Below are 14,509 nucleotides of genomic sequence, written 5' to 3'. Positions count from 1 at the left end.
CTCACAGTTCCAGCAACTGTCTCAGGCAGGGAAGGGAGCCCCCAAAAAGACCACGTCATTCACCTAACTTCCTGCCTCACCCTCCTAAGCCCTGGCATGGATGTGCTTCCTTCCTGCCTTGCCCACACCCTGGGGACCTCTGTACCTGTGGGCCTTGCTGCACCGGTGCCAGCAGGAGTCTTTCTATGAATCGTGGAACTCCCAGATAGGTAGACGAGGCTGTGTAGAAATGGCAGGAGAGGGCGGTTCATAATTCTCACCGAGAGGCCATGCAGGTGTATTTCCACGCAGACCCACATGCAACTCCTGCACCTGCTGCACATCAACAAGCTGTCATCTGGCCCCTCAGTTTTCCCAGCGCCGCTTTCACCTCCTTGTTGCGCAGCGTGTAGATGACCGGGTTCAGCATGGGCGTCACCACATAGCCAAAGAGCTCCACAGCCGTCACCATGTTCAGCTGGGGCTGGGTGTAGATCAGGGCACAGGGCCCAAAGAACAGCATCACCATCACCAGATGGGAGGCGCAAGTGGAGGCTGCTTTGCGCCGCCCTTCGCCTGCGTTCAACTTCATGACAGAGTAGACAATGAAGATGTAGGACATGAGGATGAGGAGGAAACAGGTCATGGACACCATCCCAGTGTTGGTGAAGGTCACGGTCTCAATGATGTACGTGTCTGCACAGGCCAGCTTGGCCACAGGGAAGAGATCACAGAAGAAATGGTCCACCTCATTGGACCCGCAGTAGGGCAGCGTGAAGGTCAGGCTGGCGAGGATGGTGGCGTGGAAGGAGCTGCAGATCCAGGTGCCAGCAGCCAGGAGGGCACACACCCTGCGGTTCATGATGAGCAGGTAGCGCAGTGGGTGGCAGATGGCCACGTACCGGTCGTAGGCCATGACCGTGTAGAGCAGGCTCTCGGTGCTGCCCAAGAAGTGGAAGAAGAAGAGCTGGGCCATACACCCGCCCAGTGAGATGATGTTGTTCTGAACCCAGAGATTGGCCAGCAATTTGGGAATGCAGATGGAGGAAAACCCAATGTCCAGCACGGCGAGGTTGCAGAGGAAGAAGTACATGGGGGTGTGCAGGCGGGGGTCACCGAGGATGGCTGAGAAGATGAGCAGGTTGCCCAGCAGGGTGCAGAGGTAGAAGGCTAAGAAGGTGAAGAAGAGGATGGTCTGGAGGCCGTCGGTGTTGGGGATCCCTAGGAGGATGAAATGAATCACCATCGTTTGGTTGTCCAGCCCCATTTGAGACTCATTCCTGGGGTAGGGCAGAGAAATGAAGCCAGTGAGTTACTGAAACAACCTGTCACCCTACAGCTGCGATGTTCACCCTTCCCGCCACTGCCCCCATGTCTCCCTGTCAGTCCTAGCTCTGTATATTTCTGTGACTGTCATGTCAGTTTGTTTCACAGCCTCACTATGCTGGGGCTGAACACAGAGGAAAAGGATGCTTGAGTGGTACATCTACACAGCAGCATTATTTCAAAATAACTTAGTCCGCGTCTACACAGCCGGCAGTTATTTTGATATAATGTCGAAATACTGTCAAGCTGCAGGATTTCTTACTCCGACTCCTGTGACCCTCCTTGTACGAGGAGTAAGGAACGTCGGAGGAAGCGTGAAATAAGTGCTGTGTAGATGCTCCCAATTTCCAAATAAGCTGCTTCAAAATAAGCTACACAATTGACATAGCTCAAATTACGTAGCTTATTTCGAGTCAAGCCCTGCTGTGCAGACACACCATCCAGAGAGGATCAAAGGGGAAATCTTGTCTAGTCTAGTCTCCATGGTCTCCTTTGTGCTGTCCTATACCAATGTTTTTAATTCTCTTCTATCTAGGCCCTTCCCTAACCCTTATCCCTGCAATCCCGTAGAGCCTTCTGCTGGTCTGTGGCGAGCATTTCTCATGCGTGGTTCTGATCTTTTTCCCCCTTACACTCTCCACGAGGGGTGACCGTAGGTGCTGCCAAGAACCTTGTTCCATTTTTCTCAGTGCCCGTGTTGCAACGTGTCCGTGTGAGGAATCACAAGGAGAATGGAAGCCAGAAACCAATGAACATGGTGAAAAATTCTCCCAGCTCCGTGAATGATCGTTTGGGGGGGCTATCAGGGTTAGAGAGAGAGTAAAATGGACAGGAGGAACAGCCACAGCCAGAGGGACTGGATCTCCCAGTACAGGAGGGTGGCCACGACCCCTGGATTGAAAGTGGTTTCCATCATGCCCAAAGTTCACAGATTGGTTCAGTGGCTCTCAGCCTCCGACCGCCTGTCCTCGGCTCGGCTGTGACAAGCGGCTTTGAGATGAACGTGACTTGCCAGAGGGGAATTGTACAGTCAGATTTGCAGGACAGTGATGAAGAGGGTGGCATTTAGCCGTGGAGAATCCCCGTGCAGGAGAGGCAGGGTTGCAAGGCAGACGCTGGCGGGGAGGTTATGGTGGATGGAGTGGGGCAGGGCTGCAGGGCAGAGGCTGACGCAGGGGGAGGGGGTTATGGTGGATGGGGAGGGGCAGGGCTGCAGGGCCGAGGCTGACGGGGGGGGGGTTATGGTGGATGGGGAGGGGCAGGGCTGCAGGGCCGAGGCTGACGGGGGGGGGGGGTTATGGTGGATGGGGAGGGGCAGGGCTGCAGGGCAGAGGCTGACGGGGGGGGGGGTTATGGTGGATGGGGAGGGGCAGGGCTGCAGGGCAGAGGCTGACGGGGGGGGTTATGGTGGATGGGGAGGGGCAGGGCTGCAGGGCCGAGGCTGGCAGGGGATTAAGGCAGACAGAGGAAGGGAGATTAGTGACACCGCCCAGGGCCAGGCAGGCGCTGCACAGACGGGGCTGGACGGCGGGTCGGTGGCTCTCTACAGAACACACCAGGCTGGCAGGCCCCGGGGGCAGCAGGACCAGGGCCAGAGACAGTCAGAGACCAGGGGCAAGGCAAGATGATGGGTACCAAAGCAGGCGCCTTACACTGGCTGCATGGGCAGGGGCGGCTCCAGCTGACTGGGATTCTTCCCTTCTGTCCTGGCTGGGACTCCTGTGGCCCCATCCAGCGTCCATACCCAGCCTGGCCCAGTGCCAAGGAGAGAGGCCTGGCTGGGGTGCTTGGGACCCAGCCAGGAGCCCGAATGCACTGCCAAGCTGACCAGGGCTTCCCTGCGTCTTGCCCTGTGCTGCTGCACGGCCCACAGCTTCCCCACCACGTCCTGCAGCCTCCCTGCTCTGCCTGGGCCTTAAATCCCCTCCGGGCCCCTGGGGACCAGCCCTGAATCCCCAGCAGGCTCGAGCCGCCAATTAATGGAGACTTGACCTCGTTCTGGAGATGCTCAGAGACTCCTGGGGCCCGGCCCCCAGACAGGGAGATAAGGGCAGGGCCCTGGAGCAGGAAGGGCCTGATCCCAGCGCCACTGGGGTGTGGATTATCTCTCGCTCCCCTGGCCTGACTCCTGGGGAGCTCTGTTGGGTTTATGGTTCTGCCAGATGAGAATCCAAGCCAGATGTTTTAAGGGGGATGGGATATTCAGGCTGATCTAGTCTCTCCTGCTGTGTGACACAAGCTGGAGACGTCCCCCAGTGCTGTGAAATAGCGCAGGATTGGGACAGAGGGTTTTCTGGGGGTCTCTAAGTCCATCAGCTCCTTGTGTGTGCTGCCCTTCCCCTGCTCCCTTCTCTGCGCCTGTGTGCACAGGGATGTGCTCCGGCAGCAGTGTGGTGATGTGCGAGGGCGAAACTCCCCGCTGTGCAGATGGAGGGCAGCACAGTACTTTCTGAAGCACCGCGCCCCCCCCCCCCCCCCCGAGCTCCCAGTGGCATTGTTGTTCTGGGGGGCCGCTCAGAGGCAGAGTGAGACAGACCCAGCCTGACAGTGTTCACTGTCGAACTGCCCCAGACACAGGAAGGGGGATCAACCCCCTCCCTCCTCTTGTCAATGGGCTGAATGTGCGGATTGGGGGCTGCTTCCAGCTGCAGGGGGGAGATGACCTGGCCCATGTCTTTGCAGAGCTCTTCTCTCCTCCTCCCCGCCCCCTGCCTCACTCCAGTGCGGCTAGCAGCAGCTTGTCCCTTCCTGCCCACACAGTGTTTAACTGCAGCTCACGCTCCAGGCTGCTGCTGGCCACCGACCTAACCCAACAGCCTCTGGCGTCAGCGCAGGCGGGCAAAGGTTCACCCCTCCGCATGCACCGTGCATCAGGGGTTACAGCGCACCCGGCCGGAGACATGGCTTAGGGTTAGGCCGCTCTTCAGAGGAGGGTGCCTAGGCAATGGAGCAGCCCTGTGGTCCCTGGAGGCGGGATCCAGGGAGGGGAGAGACATGGGTGAAGAAGGTGCAGAGTCCCTGTCCCAGGGGCTGCTCTGGAGCCTTCAACTTTGGGGCACAAACAGGCTGGAATCACTCCCCCTCCCACTGCTCCACTCCAGAGCTTAGCTGACGGGGTGAAGGGGCTTTGCTGTGTGGGGCTTTGGCACATGTACGGCTTGACCCCTGCTAGCCAGTTCACTGGCCAGAGCGTCTTGGGCTTCCCCTGAGCGCCAGCCCTGCCAGCAGTGGCAGGGGAAGGAAGGAGCCTGCCAGCCAGGCTGTCGGTAAGCTGAGCGCCCCAACCAGCGGCTGGTTCTCCCCACAGCCCTGGCAACGGGACACCCTGCCAGGGGATGTGAAGGAGCAGCAGAGATGGGGATGGGGAAGGTGCAAATCAGGGGGAGCAGCATCCCTCCACCAGCCTTGCACACCCACCTCCTCCAGCCACTCCACTCCCCACCTACCACACACACACTCACCACTTGTGGGTGACCAGTGAGCAGGGTACCCACCGATGCTGATGGGGGAAGGGAGACAGAAAATATGGGACAATTTGCCCTTATTAAGGAAAAAAGATGGGACACCTGCAGGAGGGCTTAAATACGGGACTGTCCCTTTGAAAGCAGGACATCTGGTCAACCCAGCTAAGTGGCTGACGGTGGACAGCTACATGGGTGGGACACTCGGTAAAGTAGACAGAGCCACAGACAGGGCACAGAGCAGGGTGGGAGAGAGACTGGGCTAGACTGGGAATGGGAGGTTTCCAGCGATGATCCCATCCGTCCATCTGCTGCTGTGCTAGCACCACCGTGTTAAAAAGGCACCCGACATTTCCTCTAATCACTGTCGTTTCCCGCCCTTCCCTGTGCTTGGGAGCTGGGATGCAGGGGCAGAGATGATAATTAACCTCTGTAGTTGTGTTATCCCCAGCCCAGGCACAGCAACCATGGAGTGCAATGGCCGTAGGGATTAATTAAAATGTTGGCATTGCTAACAAGTCCCCAGGCTGGGCCGTGTCACTGCGCCGGGCACCAGGCTCAGGAGTGACTCTGGGTTTGCATCAGCTGAGTTCTAGGTGTTGTTGCATAAACCCCAGAGCCGGAACATATTTGTTGGCTGAAATGTGTGTTCATCCTATTATTATCATGGGTACTACAGTAGGACCCACCATCTCAACTTGAACCTTGGGGCCCAAGCACAGACACGTAATAAGAGACAGTCCCATCTTGAATGTGACACACACTGAAGAGCTGAGAGTGACATGGTTTATTTATCCATGTCTACCAGATGGGGAAACTGAGGCACTTTGGGTTTTTTAGTGACTCTAGGACAAAAAGGGAGTCGTCTACAGAGCCTGTACTTGAACCCAGATCTACTACATCCCGGTCCTTTGTCGTAGCCACAAGATAATGGTTTGCAAATCATTCTCATGGGCTCGTTGAATGTAGCTGAATTGAATTGATACTATTCTTAGGTATCCAATATTATAGCCCCCAGCTCTCCCTGCACCTCCCTCTACGGACCCCAGTGCCTCTGGCTGGGAGCTCAATGGAGGTTTCCTCAATGGCCATCAGAAGCTCCCAGTGTTTTGACAATTGACATGCTCAGTGTGTGTTCTGACTGTCCAGTCCCAGTTTGCTTTTCCCAAGCACCAGAGTCTGGGTTTGTGGCTCTTTGGAGTTGGTTCCCGGGGCCAGTGCAAGACAACCAGTAAGCAGACTCTGGCTGCCCGCAGCAGTGCCCAGGGGGCGCCGCAGTGCAGGGAGCAGGGTGGGCAGCCCAGCAGGGGGCACCAAAGAGCAGGGCGTGGGACAGGCAGCCCAGCAGGGGGTGCTGCAGCGCAGGGAGTGGATCAGGCAGCCCAGCAGGGGGCACCAAAGAGCAGGGAATGGGACAGGCAGCCCAGCAGGGGGCACCAAAGAGCAGGGAGTGGGACAGGCAGCCCAGCAGGGGGTGCTGCAGCGCAGGGAGTGGGACAGACAGCCCAGCAGGGGGTGCTCTGACCTTGCAGGCAGGGCTGGGTTTAGTGCAGGAGCTGGGCTCTCGTGCCCTGTTCTGCAGGGGGACGGGACGGGGTCTCGGCTCACGGCTCCTACCCCGGGTGCCTTTCGCTTTGCTGTTCCATTGTTATTTCATTGCAAGGCACAAGGCTCAAACCCGTGTCCAGGGAGTCAGGGGCAATTCTGGGCCAGGCATTAATATTTCTGTGGCACGGGATGTCCAGGTGCAATGGGGGCTGCGCTCACACAGCCAGAGACAGCCCCAGCCTGGAAGAGCTCCCAGAGCAAGGGGTGGAAGACAGGAATAATTGTTACCGCAGTGTCTCCATGGGGGATTGGAGCACTAAAGAGTTGACATCATCCGCTTAACTTCCTGCCTCGCCCCAGAATCCATGGCATGAATCGATTTACCTCCTGCCTCCCCCTGCATAAGTTTATTGACTGTGTGTATGTGACCTGAACTCTTGTGTAACCCAACTGCCCTGTCTTAATCCAAGCCCTATGAGTTTCCAACTAACTCTGACCCTTGCAAACATCAGTGTCCTCCTCCCCTGCCATGGGGAACGCTCAGCTGCCATCCATGCTAACCCCAACCCTGGAATGGTTCTACCAACGTGCTCTCCTCGACTGGATCACTTTGGTAGGGGATGCAAGCAATAATGTGCCTTGGAATGAGGGGTAAACGTAAGCCGGGACCTCTGGGAACAAACTGAGGCTGTCCTAGGACAGGGGTGTTCTGGAACAGATTTTGGGGTTGTGGCCGACAGTGACCTGAACGTGAGCTCCCAGCGCAATGCTGTGGCCATGCGAGCTCCTATGACCATGGGATGCAGAAAGGAGGAATCGTGAGTCGGCTCGGAGTGGCGACTCAGAGAAGAGCATTGAGAATAACTGAAGGAACAGAAAACCTGCCTTAGAGTGACTCAGAGTTGAAGCTCTGTACATCCCTGCAGCATGGCTGAGATTTTCAAAGCTCTTTACGAAGTTTGGGTCTCGAGTTCCACTGACTTTTGATGCGCTGAGCCTGTCTGTCCCTTAGGCATCTTTGTAAATGCCAGCCTTGCTGCCTGTTGGGACGAGGAACTTATAGGAGCATTTCGATGGTTTGCAGACCTCCAGCAAGGCGCAGGGCAGCCACGCACATGTCTGTGCAGATGTATTTCCATGCAGACGCATGTGCTACTCCTCGAGCTGCTGCACATCAACGTCTCGTCGTCAGACCCTCTCCCAGTTTTCTCAGAGCCACCTTCACCTCCTTGTTGCGTAGCGTGTAGATGAGCGGGTTCAGCATGGGTGCAACCACATTGCTGAAGATCTGCACAGGGGTCACCAGCACTTTGCTCAGCTGGGGCTGGGTGTAGACCAGGGTGCAGGGTCCGAAGAACAGCATCACCACTGTGAGATGGGATGCGCAAGTGGAGGCCGCTTTGCGCCGCCCTTCGCCCGCGTTCATCTTCAGGATGCAATAAACGATCCTGACGTAGGAGGCGAGGATGAGGAGGAAGCAGGTTGTGGGCACCATGCCAGTGTTGGTGAAGGTCACGGTCTCAAGGACATATGCATCTGCGCAGGCCAGCTTGGCCACGGGGAAAAGGTCGCAAAAGAAATAGTCTACTACGTTGGACCCGCAGTAGGGCAGCGTGAAGGTCAGGCTGGTGAGGATGGTGGCATGGAAGGAGCTGGTGATCCAGGTGCCGGCGGCCAGGAGGGCGCACACCCTGCGGTTCATGATGAGCAGGTAGCGCAGCGGGTGGCAGATGGCCACGTACCGGTCAAAGGCCATGACCGTGTAGAGCAGGCTCTCGGTGTTGCCCAGAAAGTGCCAGAAGAAGACCTGGGCCATGCACCCGCCCAGTGAGATGACCCTGCTCTGACCCCAGAGGTTGGCTAAATATTTCGGGGTGCTGATGGATGAGAATCCAAGGTCCACGACGGCGAGGTTGCAGAGGAAGAAGTACATGGGGGTGTGCAGGCGGGGGTCGGCGAGGATGGCTGACAGGATGAGCAGGTTGCCCAGCAGGGTGCAGAGGTAGAAGGCTAAGAAGGTGAAGAAGAGGATGTTCTCAAGACCTTCGGTGTTGGGGATCCCTCGGAGGATGAAATGAGTCACCATCGTGTGGTTCCCCAGCCCCATTTGGGCCTCATTCCTAGGGTAGGGCAGAGAAATGAAGCCAGTGAGTTACTGAAACAAGCCGACACCCTACAGCTGCGATGTTCACCCTTCCCACCACTGCCCCCAGGACTCCCTTCCCTCAGGAGCGGGGAATATTTCTGTCCGTGTCGTGCCAGTTAGGTCAGGGCCTCATACAGCTGGTGCTGAACATGGAAAGAAAAAAAATCTTTGCCTTGAAGATTTTACAGCTCAGAGATTAATAGAAACAGGGGACTTTCTATTCCATTTTCTCCTGCTCTTGTGTCTGGTCCTATACCAATAGCTTCAGCTCTGTTCTGCCAAGGCCTTGAACCCACCCTCCCACTTACAGCTGCCATTTCTCATTTCTGGTTTGAGCTCTCCCCTCCCGCCCAGCGAGGGATGGCCGTGTGAGTGGTGGAGGGATTGTTTGCAGAGTTTTGCTCTGATAAATGCAGGGGCTGCGATGTGCTTCTCTTGGGGAAGAGGGTGGGGATGAAACGTAGAAATGTGAGGTGGAATGGCCCCCGTTCTGTGAGTGATGTGAATGGGTGGGGGCGTGGAAGGAAAAGAGAACAGTCATAGTGCTGGAAAGCTGCTAGAGGCGCTGGGGAGGGCAGCTGCACCTCCTGGATTGATGTGGTCTCCATCATATCCCAGGTTTACAGTTTGGTCCGGGGGCACTCGGCCCTCCCCCCAGGACACAAATGATCCAGCCCCCCTGGCCACAGCTTGCTGCTCATCCCTTGGGGATGGGTGGGCTCTGTGGACATGATGGGAGGAGGGGGTGGACGTGACATTTGAGTGACAAGGACGAAGTGGCTCTTCACCAGGCTGTTCTGCCATGCAGGAGAGGCAGGGCTGAGCGATGTCCCTGGAACAATTTTTAGGCTGAGGGTGCTGAAGTCTTGCTCCCCATTTATCCCTGCCCATGCCCCCCACTGCCCAAGTGAGGGGAAATAGGTGGGGGTGGCTGTGGATCCCTGGGTCTGGGCCAGGATCAAGGCCAGGAGAAGGGAACCAAAAGCCAGCAGCCAGAGCCCCAGCAGCAGTGGGGTTCCCGGGGTTGAGCTGTCAGCCAGCACTCCCGTTTGGGCACCAGTGGAGACACTCAGAGCAAAACCCCAGGGTAAAGCAGCAGGCTGACACTGCAACTTCTCATGCACAAGGGGCTGCAGGGAGAAGCTGGCGGGGGAGGGGGGGGGTTATGGTGGATGGGGAGGGGCAGGGCTGCAGGGCAGAGGCTGACGGGGGGGTTATGGCAGGTGGGGAGGGGCAGGGCTGCAGGGCAGAGGCTGGTTGTGGGGTTATGGCAGGTGGGGAGGGGCAGGGCTGCAGGGCAGAGGCTGGCGGGGGGTTATGGCAGGTGGGGAGGGGCAGGGCTGCAGGGCAGAGGCTGGCGGGGGTTTATGGCAGGTGGGGAGGGGCAGGGCTGCAGGGCAGAGGCTGGCGGGGGGTTATGGCAGGTGGGGAGGGGCAGGGCAGTGGGGCAGAAGCTGGCGGGGGGTTATGGCTGGTGGGGAGGGGCAGGGCTGCAGGGCAGAGGCTGGCGGGGGTTTATGGCAGGTGGGGAGGGGCAGGGCTGCAGGGCAGAGGCTGGTGGGGGGTTATGGCAGGTGGGGAGGGGCAGGGCAGTGGGGCAGAAGCTGGCGGGGGGTTATGGCTGGTGGGGAGGGGCAGGGCTGCAGGGCAGAGGCTGGCGGGGGTTTATGGCAGGTGGGGAGGGGCAGGGCTGCAGGGCAGAGGCTGGCGGGGGGTTTACGGCAGACAGAGGGCGGCAGTTCAGTGACACAGAGACCCAGCCCAGGGCCAGGCAGGCTCTGCACAGACGGGGCTGGACGGCGGGTCGGTGGCTCTCTACAGAACACACCTGGCTGACAGACCCTGGGGGTGGCAGGGCCAGGCCAGAGACAGGCAGAGTCGGGGGCAGGGCGAGAAGGTCGGTACCAAAGCAGGCGCCTTACACTGGCTGCATGGGCAGAGGCGGCTCCAGCTGACTGGGATTCTTCCCTTCTGTCCTGACCGGGACTCCTGTGGCCCCATCCATCGTCCTTACTCAGCCCGGTCCAGTACCCAGCAGAGGGGCCCAGCCTGGGTGCCCAGGACCCACCAGGCAGCCCTAATCCGCTTCCAAGCTGCCCAGGGGTGTCTCCTCGTCTTGCCCCGCGCTGCTGCACGGCCCACAGATTCCCCAACGCTTCCTGCAGCCTCCCAGCTCTGCCTGGCCCTTAAATCCCCTCCAGGCCCCTTGGGACCAGCCCTGAATCCCCACCCGGCTCCCAGGCTGAGACCTCCCAGAGTCACCAATTAACAGAGACTTGGCCTCGTTTTGGAGAACGCTCAGAGAGTTGCCAATTAATAGAGATTTTGGCATCATTTCCGAGAATGCTCGAGAAGGGGGTGGGATGTTCCTACTCGTCTAGGCTCCCCTGCCTTGTGACGCAAGCCAAATGATACCCCCATCAGTGTGCAATAGGAGATAACTGGGCCAGACCTTCAGGTGAAAACCTAGGAATCAATAGCTCCTCTTATGACCTGCCCTTCCCCTGCCCCTGCTCTGGGTCTCTGTGCGCACAGGGATGTGTTCCTGCAGCAGCATGGGGATGGGTGAGGGTGCAATAACCTGTTTCACAGACAAGGGCACCATCTCTCCCATGCACCATGGCACAGCACTTTTAGCAGTACTGCCGCGACACCAGGAACACAACGGTATCACTGTGCCGTGCAGCAGCTGCCCACCAACCCCTGGCACTATTGTTTTGGGAGCCGCCCAGACACAGAGTCAGACAGACCCAGCTTTTCACAGGCCACTAATTACCCCAACAACGTGTGTCGTTGCCACAAACACTGGAGCCAGAACTGCATTTGACCATTTTAATTTGTGTTCTCACTTATCTTATCCTGGGTCCTATGGTGGGACCTACAGTCTGGATGTGAGACGTAGGCCCCTTTGTGCAACACCCAGCACAGACACACAGTAAGCGAGTGTCCCCACTTGAATGTGATACACATCAAATAGCCGATTTAATTATCCATTTATAACAGATGGTGAAACTGAGGCACAGAGTGATCTAGTGCATTATTCAAAGTCACCTAGAGAGTCTTCTACAGAGCCTACACTAAAACCTAGCTCTCAGGCACCCCTGTACCTCGACTTAGCCTTCAAATAATTTCCATGGCCTCCATGAATGCAGCTGTGTTGAACTGATACAGTTCTCAGTTATCACATTCTTCATGCATCACCTGCACCCTACTGGAGGGGATCTCATGAGAAATTCTTTGGTGGCCTCAGCATGTGACCCCCCAACACTAGCGGGGGTCTGCTCTCACACTCTTATAAAGTACCTGTGATGAATGGGAGGGTGCTACCCTTTTCTGGGCATTCCAGCCAGTCCGTTAACTAAATTGCCAGTTAATGATTAAAACCACAGACAGTGGGTCCAAGGAGTCTCCAGGAAGTATTGGCAGAAAGTCAATGAAAACAGAGTGTGGGGTTTTGAATTGGAAGCAATTACCTTCCTGATGCAATTTTTGTGTGACCAGAGCACAGCTGGGCAGACATGAATTGAGCCAGGGCAGCAGGGCATGGAGGATCCAACAACATCCATGCCTAGAGAAGGACTAAACCTTAGAACAACAGAGATGTGAGTAGAACAGGGAATGTTTAGTCAGGTGTGATCAGGTTATTTTCTTTCTTTTGGGGTTTGTTGAACTTCTCTGTGCTAAGGTCATGTGCCCCCTTCTCCCACTGTAACCTTTAAATAGAATCTCAGGGAAGCAATTCCCTGTGTTTTAATCTGCCTTTTTTCAGTTGCGCTATAACAAGGAGCAATCAAGTAATGTTTGATAATGTCTGTCTTCTTCGTTTGGTTAATAAGATCACCTTTTTAAGACTGTGATCTGACTCCTGAGTCCTAGAAGGCAGGAGGTTCTGTGTGCACGTGCCACAGACTACAAAGCCAGCTATTAAGGAAGTGAAGGTTTTCCTCAAGCTCTCTCCGGGGGAGGGTTAAAGAGCTTGAGAGCACCCACAGGCAGGAATTTCCAAGTGTGTCTTCTTGGGCTCTCAATGGGGTTTTTGCATTTGGCTGGTGGCAGCATACCACCCCATGTCAGGGAGTCTGTGACCTTGGGGAGTTTATAAATAAAAGTGGCAGGCCTCTTGCAGTCTCCCTCTTCTTCACTCGCAGTGCCAGTGTGGGAAACAGCCTTGACAGTACTGAATTAGCCTCAGGAAACACAAATCAATCTGCACATCCAAAGGAGTGTATTTTTTTATTGCTGTTGTGAAAAGTGGTAGTAACAAGCATACACATCCAGAGGCATAGAGAGGGTGTTATGCGCCTGAAAGCAAAGGCAAAATTTGCATTCCCCCCCAGCTGCCACCACATGGCAGGGCCCCAAACCTGGTGCACGGCTGAGCCTGAGACTGAAAGGAGGGCAGGGAGCTTGTACTGCGTCTTCCCCTAACCCCTCCAGTTGAAGGCTGGGCCCCCAAATGCACTAACCTGCCAGTAGAGATGGAGAAGGGTTAGGCTGGGGGCAGAAAAGCGGGGAGCAGGTTTCAGCCAGCCGTGGCAGGTGAAAGAGGAGCAGGTGAACTGAGGGATGACGGGGGGAGCGGAGGGGGACTAAATTGGTGCTCCCCTAGCGTGGTGCCCAGGGGCAACTGCCCCCCCCCATCCTCCCCTCACTATGCCACTGTACAAGACTCACTTTTCACAGCCCTGGGAAGTCTGGGTCTGAAGGTCTGCATGGGGTATCCAGGGAGGCAGCAGGGCCAAAGTCAGTGCCATAGAGAGGGCCTTGGCCAAGGGAAGCCAGAGATAGTGGGGGGAGAGTTAAGCGTGAAGCCCTGGGGCCGGAGCCCAAAGCCTCACGACCAGAGTCTGCCTCCTCCCCAGACATGGGATGAAGCCCAAATACAGAGCCCCACCCACCATCCCTGGGGAACTCACGGGGGGCTCAATCCTTGCTGGGAGCCCTAGAAACCAACACAAAGACTTGCACCCAGGAGCACCACCCCAGTGACAGCCCCAAAGGCTGTGCCAATAAGAAAAGGCCCTGGTGGGCACGTGGGAAATGCTGCAGGGCCTCCTGTAACCCAACTGCCCCAGCTCAAGCAGAGCCAATTTCCTCTGAATGTCCCTGGTGCTAACCCTAGAATAACACCAGTGGCCTTCTCCCTCATCCTGGGCCATCTCCACTGACCTCCTCCCCGGTCTGCCTCTGCATCACTGCATAAGGGGCATGAGCAAACAAATTGCATTTTGACAGCTGAATGCAAGCATGTGCCTCTGTGACGCAGGGGGGGACCTTGCTGGTTGCTGTGCTGGGCAGTGGGTTGTGAGTGACTCCACTGGCTGCTGGCTGCAGCACGGCCCAGCAGGGCAGGGGATGAGTCATTATGCAAGGGGGCTCAGAACCTGTCTGACCAGTGATCTCCCAGGGAGCGGAACAATGGGAAGAAGGGGAGTGGAGCCCTGGCTGGGGGCAGGGGTGGAAGAGAGTGAGGGAGTGAGTTTCTGTCTGGGAGCATGGAGGACACAGCCTAGGGAAAGGGGCTGTAATTTAGGGGCCCAGTCTCCCCTATCTCAAGGGGGGCTGAGGCATCCTAGGGCTGGCCTGTAACCAGATGACATCTGTGCTGTGCTGTATCCTGGAGAAGCAATAAACTCCCTCTATTCTACTGGCTGGCGGAGCCTGTCCGTGTCATTACGGGGGTGCAGGAGACGGGAAAACCCCAACGCGCTGTCACAGCCTCTAGGGACAAGGGACCGATGCTGTGCTAACAGGACTGAGGACGCAACACTCAGGAGAGGAGGCACTGAGGAGGACCTGGGGGGCTGTGGTGGAGACTTAGCTGAACGAGAGCTCCCAGTGCCACGCTGGGGCCAAACCAGCTAGTGCGACCTTGAGATGCACAAAGGAGGAATTTTGAATAGGAGCAGAAAGGAGATTTTGCTGCTCTGGCCCTGGTGCGACCACTGCTGGAGTGGTGTCCCGTTCTGGTCTGCACACTTCCCCAGCGGTAAATGGAGAGGATTAGGGGGAGAGCCACGAAAATAATCGGAGCAGAAAATCTGCCTTA

The 14,509-nt window shown here is 56.9% G+C and overlaps 2 protein-coding genes across 2 annotated transcripts; both read right to left on the bottom strand.

The window, feature by feature from the left end:
• Nucleotides 1-322: 322 nt before the first annotated feature.
• On the bottom strand, nt 323-1,246 carry LOC102445173 (olfactory receptor 10D3-like). Its single transcript, XM_006129267.3, has one exon. It carries the CDS (start codon nt 1,244-1,246, stop codon nt 323-325), a length of 924 nt encoding a protein of 307 aa, XP_006129329.3.
• Nucleotides 1,247-7,488: 6,242 nt separating this feature from the next.
• LOC102445439 (olfactory receptor 10D3-like) lies at nt 7,489-8,421 on the bottom strand. The gene has a single exon (XM_006129268.3). It carries the CDS (start codon nt 8,419-8,421, stop codon nt 7,489-7,491), a length of 933 nt encoding a protein of 310 aa, XP_006129330.3.
• Nucleotides 8,422-14,509: the final 6,088 nt, after the last annotated feature.

Source organism: Pelodiscus sinensis, chromosome 30, assembly GCF_052426305.1.
Source record: "Pelodiscus sinensis isolate ZL-2025 chromosome 30, ASM5242630v1, whole genome shotgun sequence".
NCBI lineage: Eukaryota > Metazoa > Chordata > Testudines > Trionychidae > Pelodiscus > Pelodiscus sinensis.
This window is presented reverse-complemented; position numbering and strand designations above follow the sequence as displayed.

Bases quoted from the DNA above. Each gene is read 5' to 3' on its own strand.
- LOC102445173 (XM_006129267.3), bottom strand. From the start codon at position 1,246: ATGGGGCTGGACAACCAAACGATGGTGATTCATTTCATCCTCCTAGGG.
- LOC102445439 (XM_006129268.3), bottom strand. From the start codon at position 8,421: ATGGGGCTGGGGAACCACACGATGGTGACTCATTTCATCCTCCGAGGG.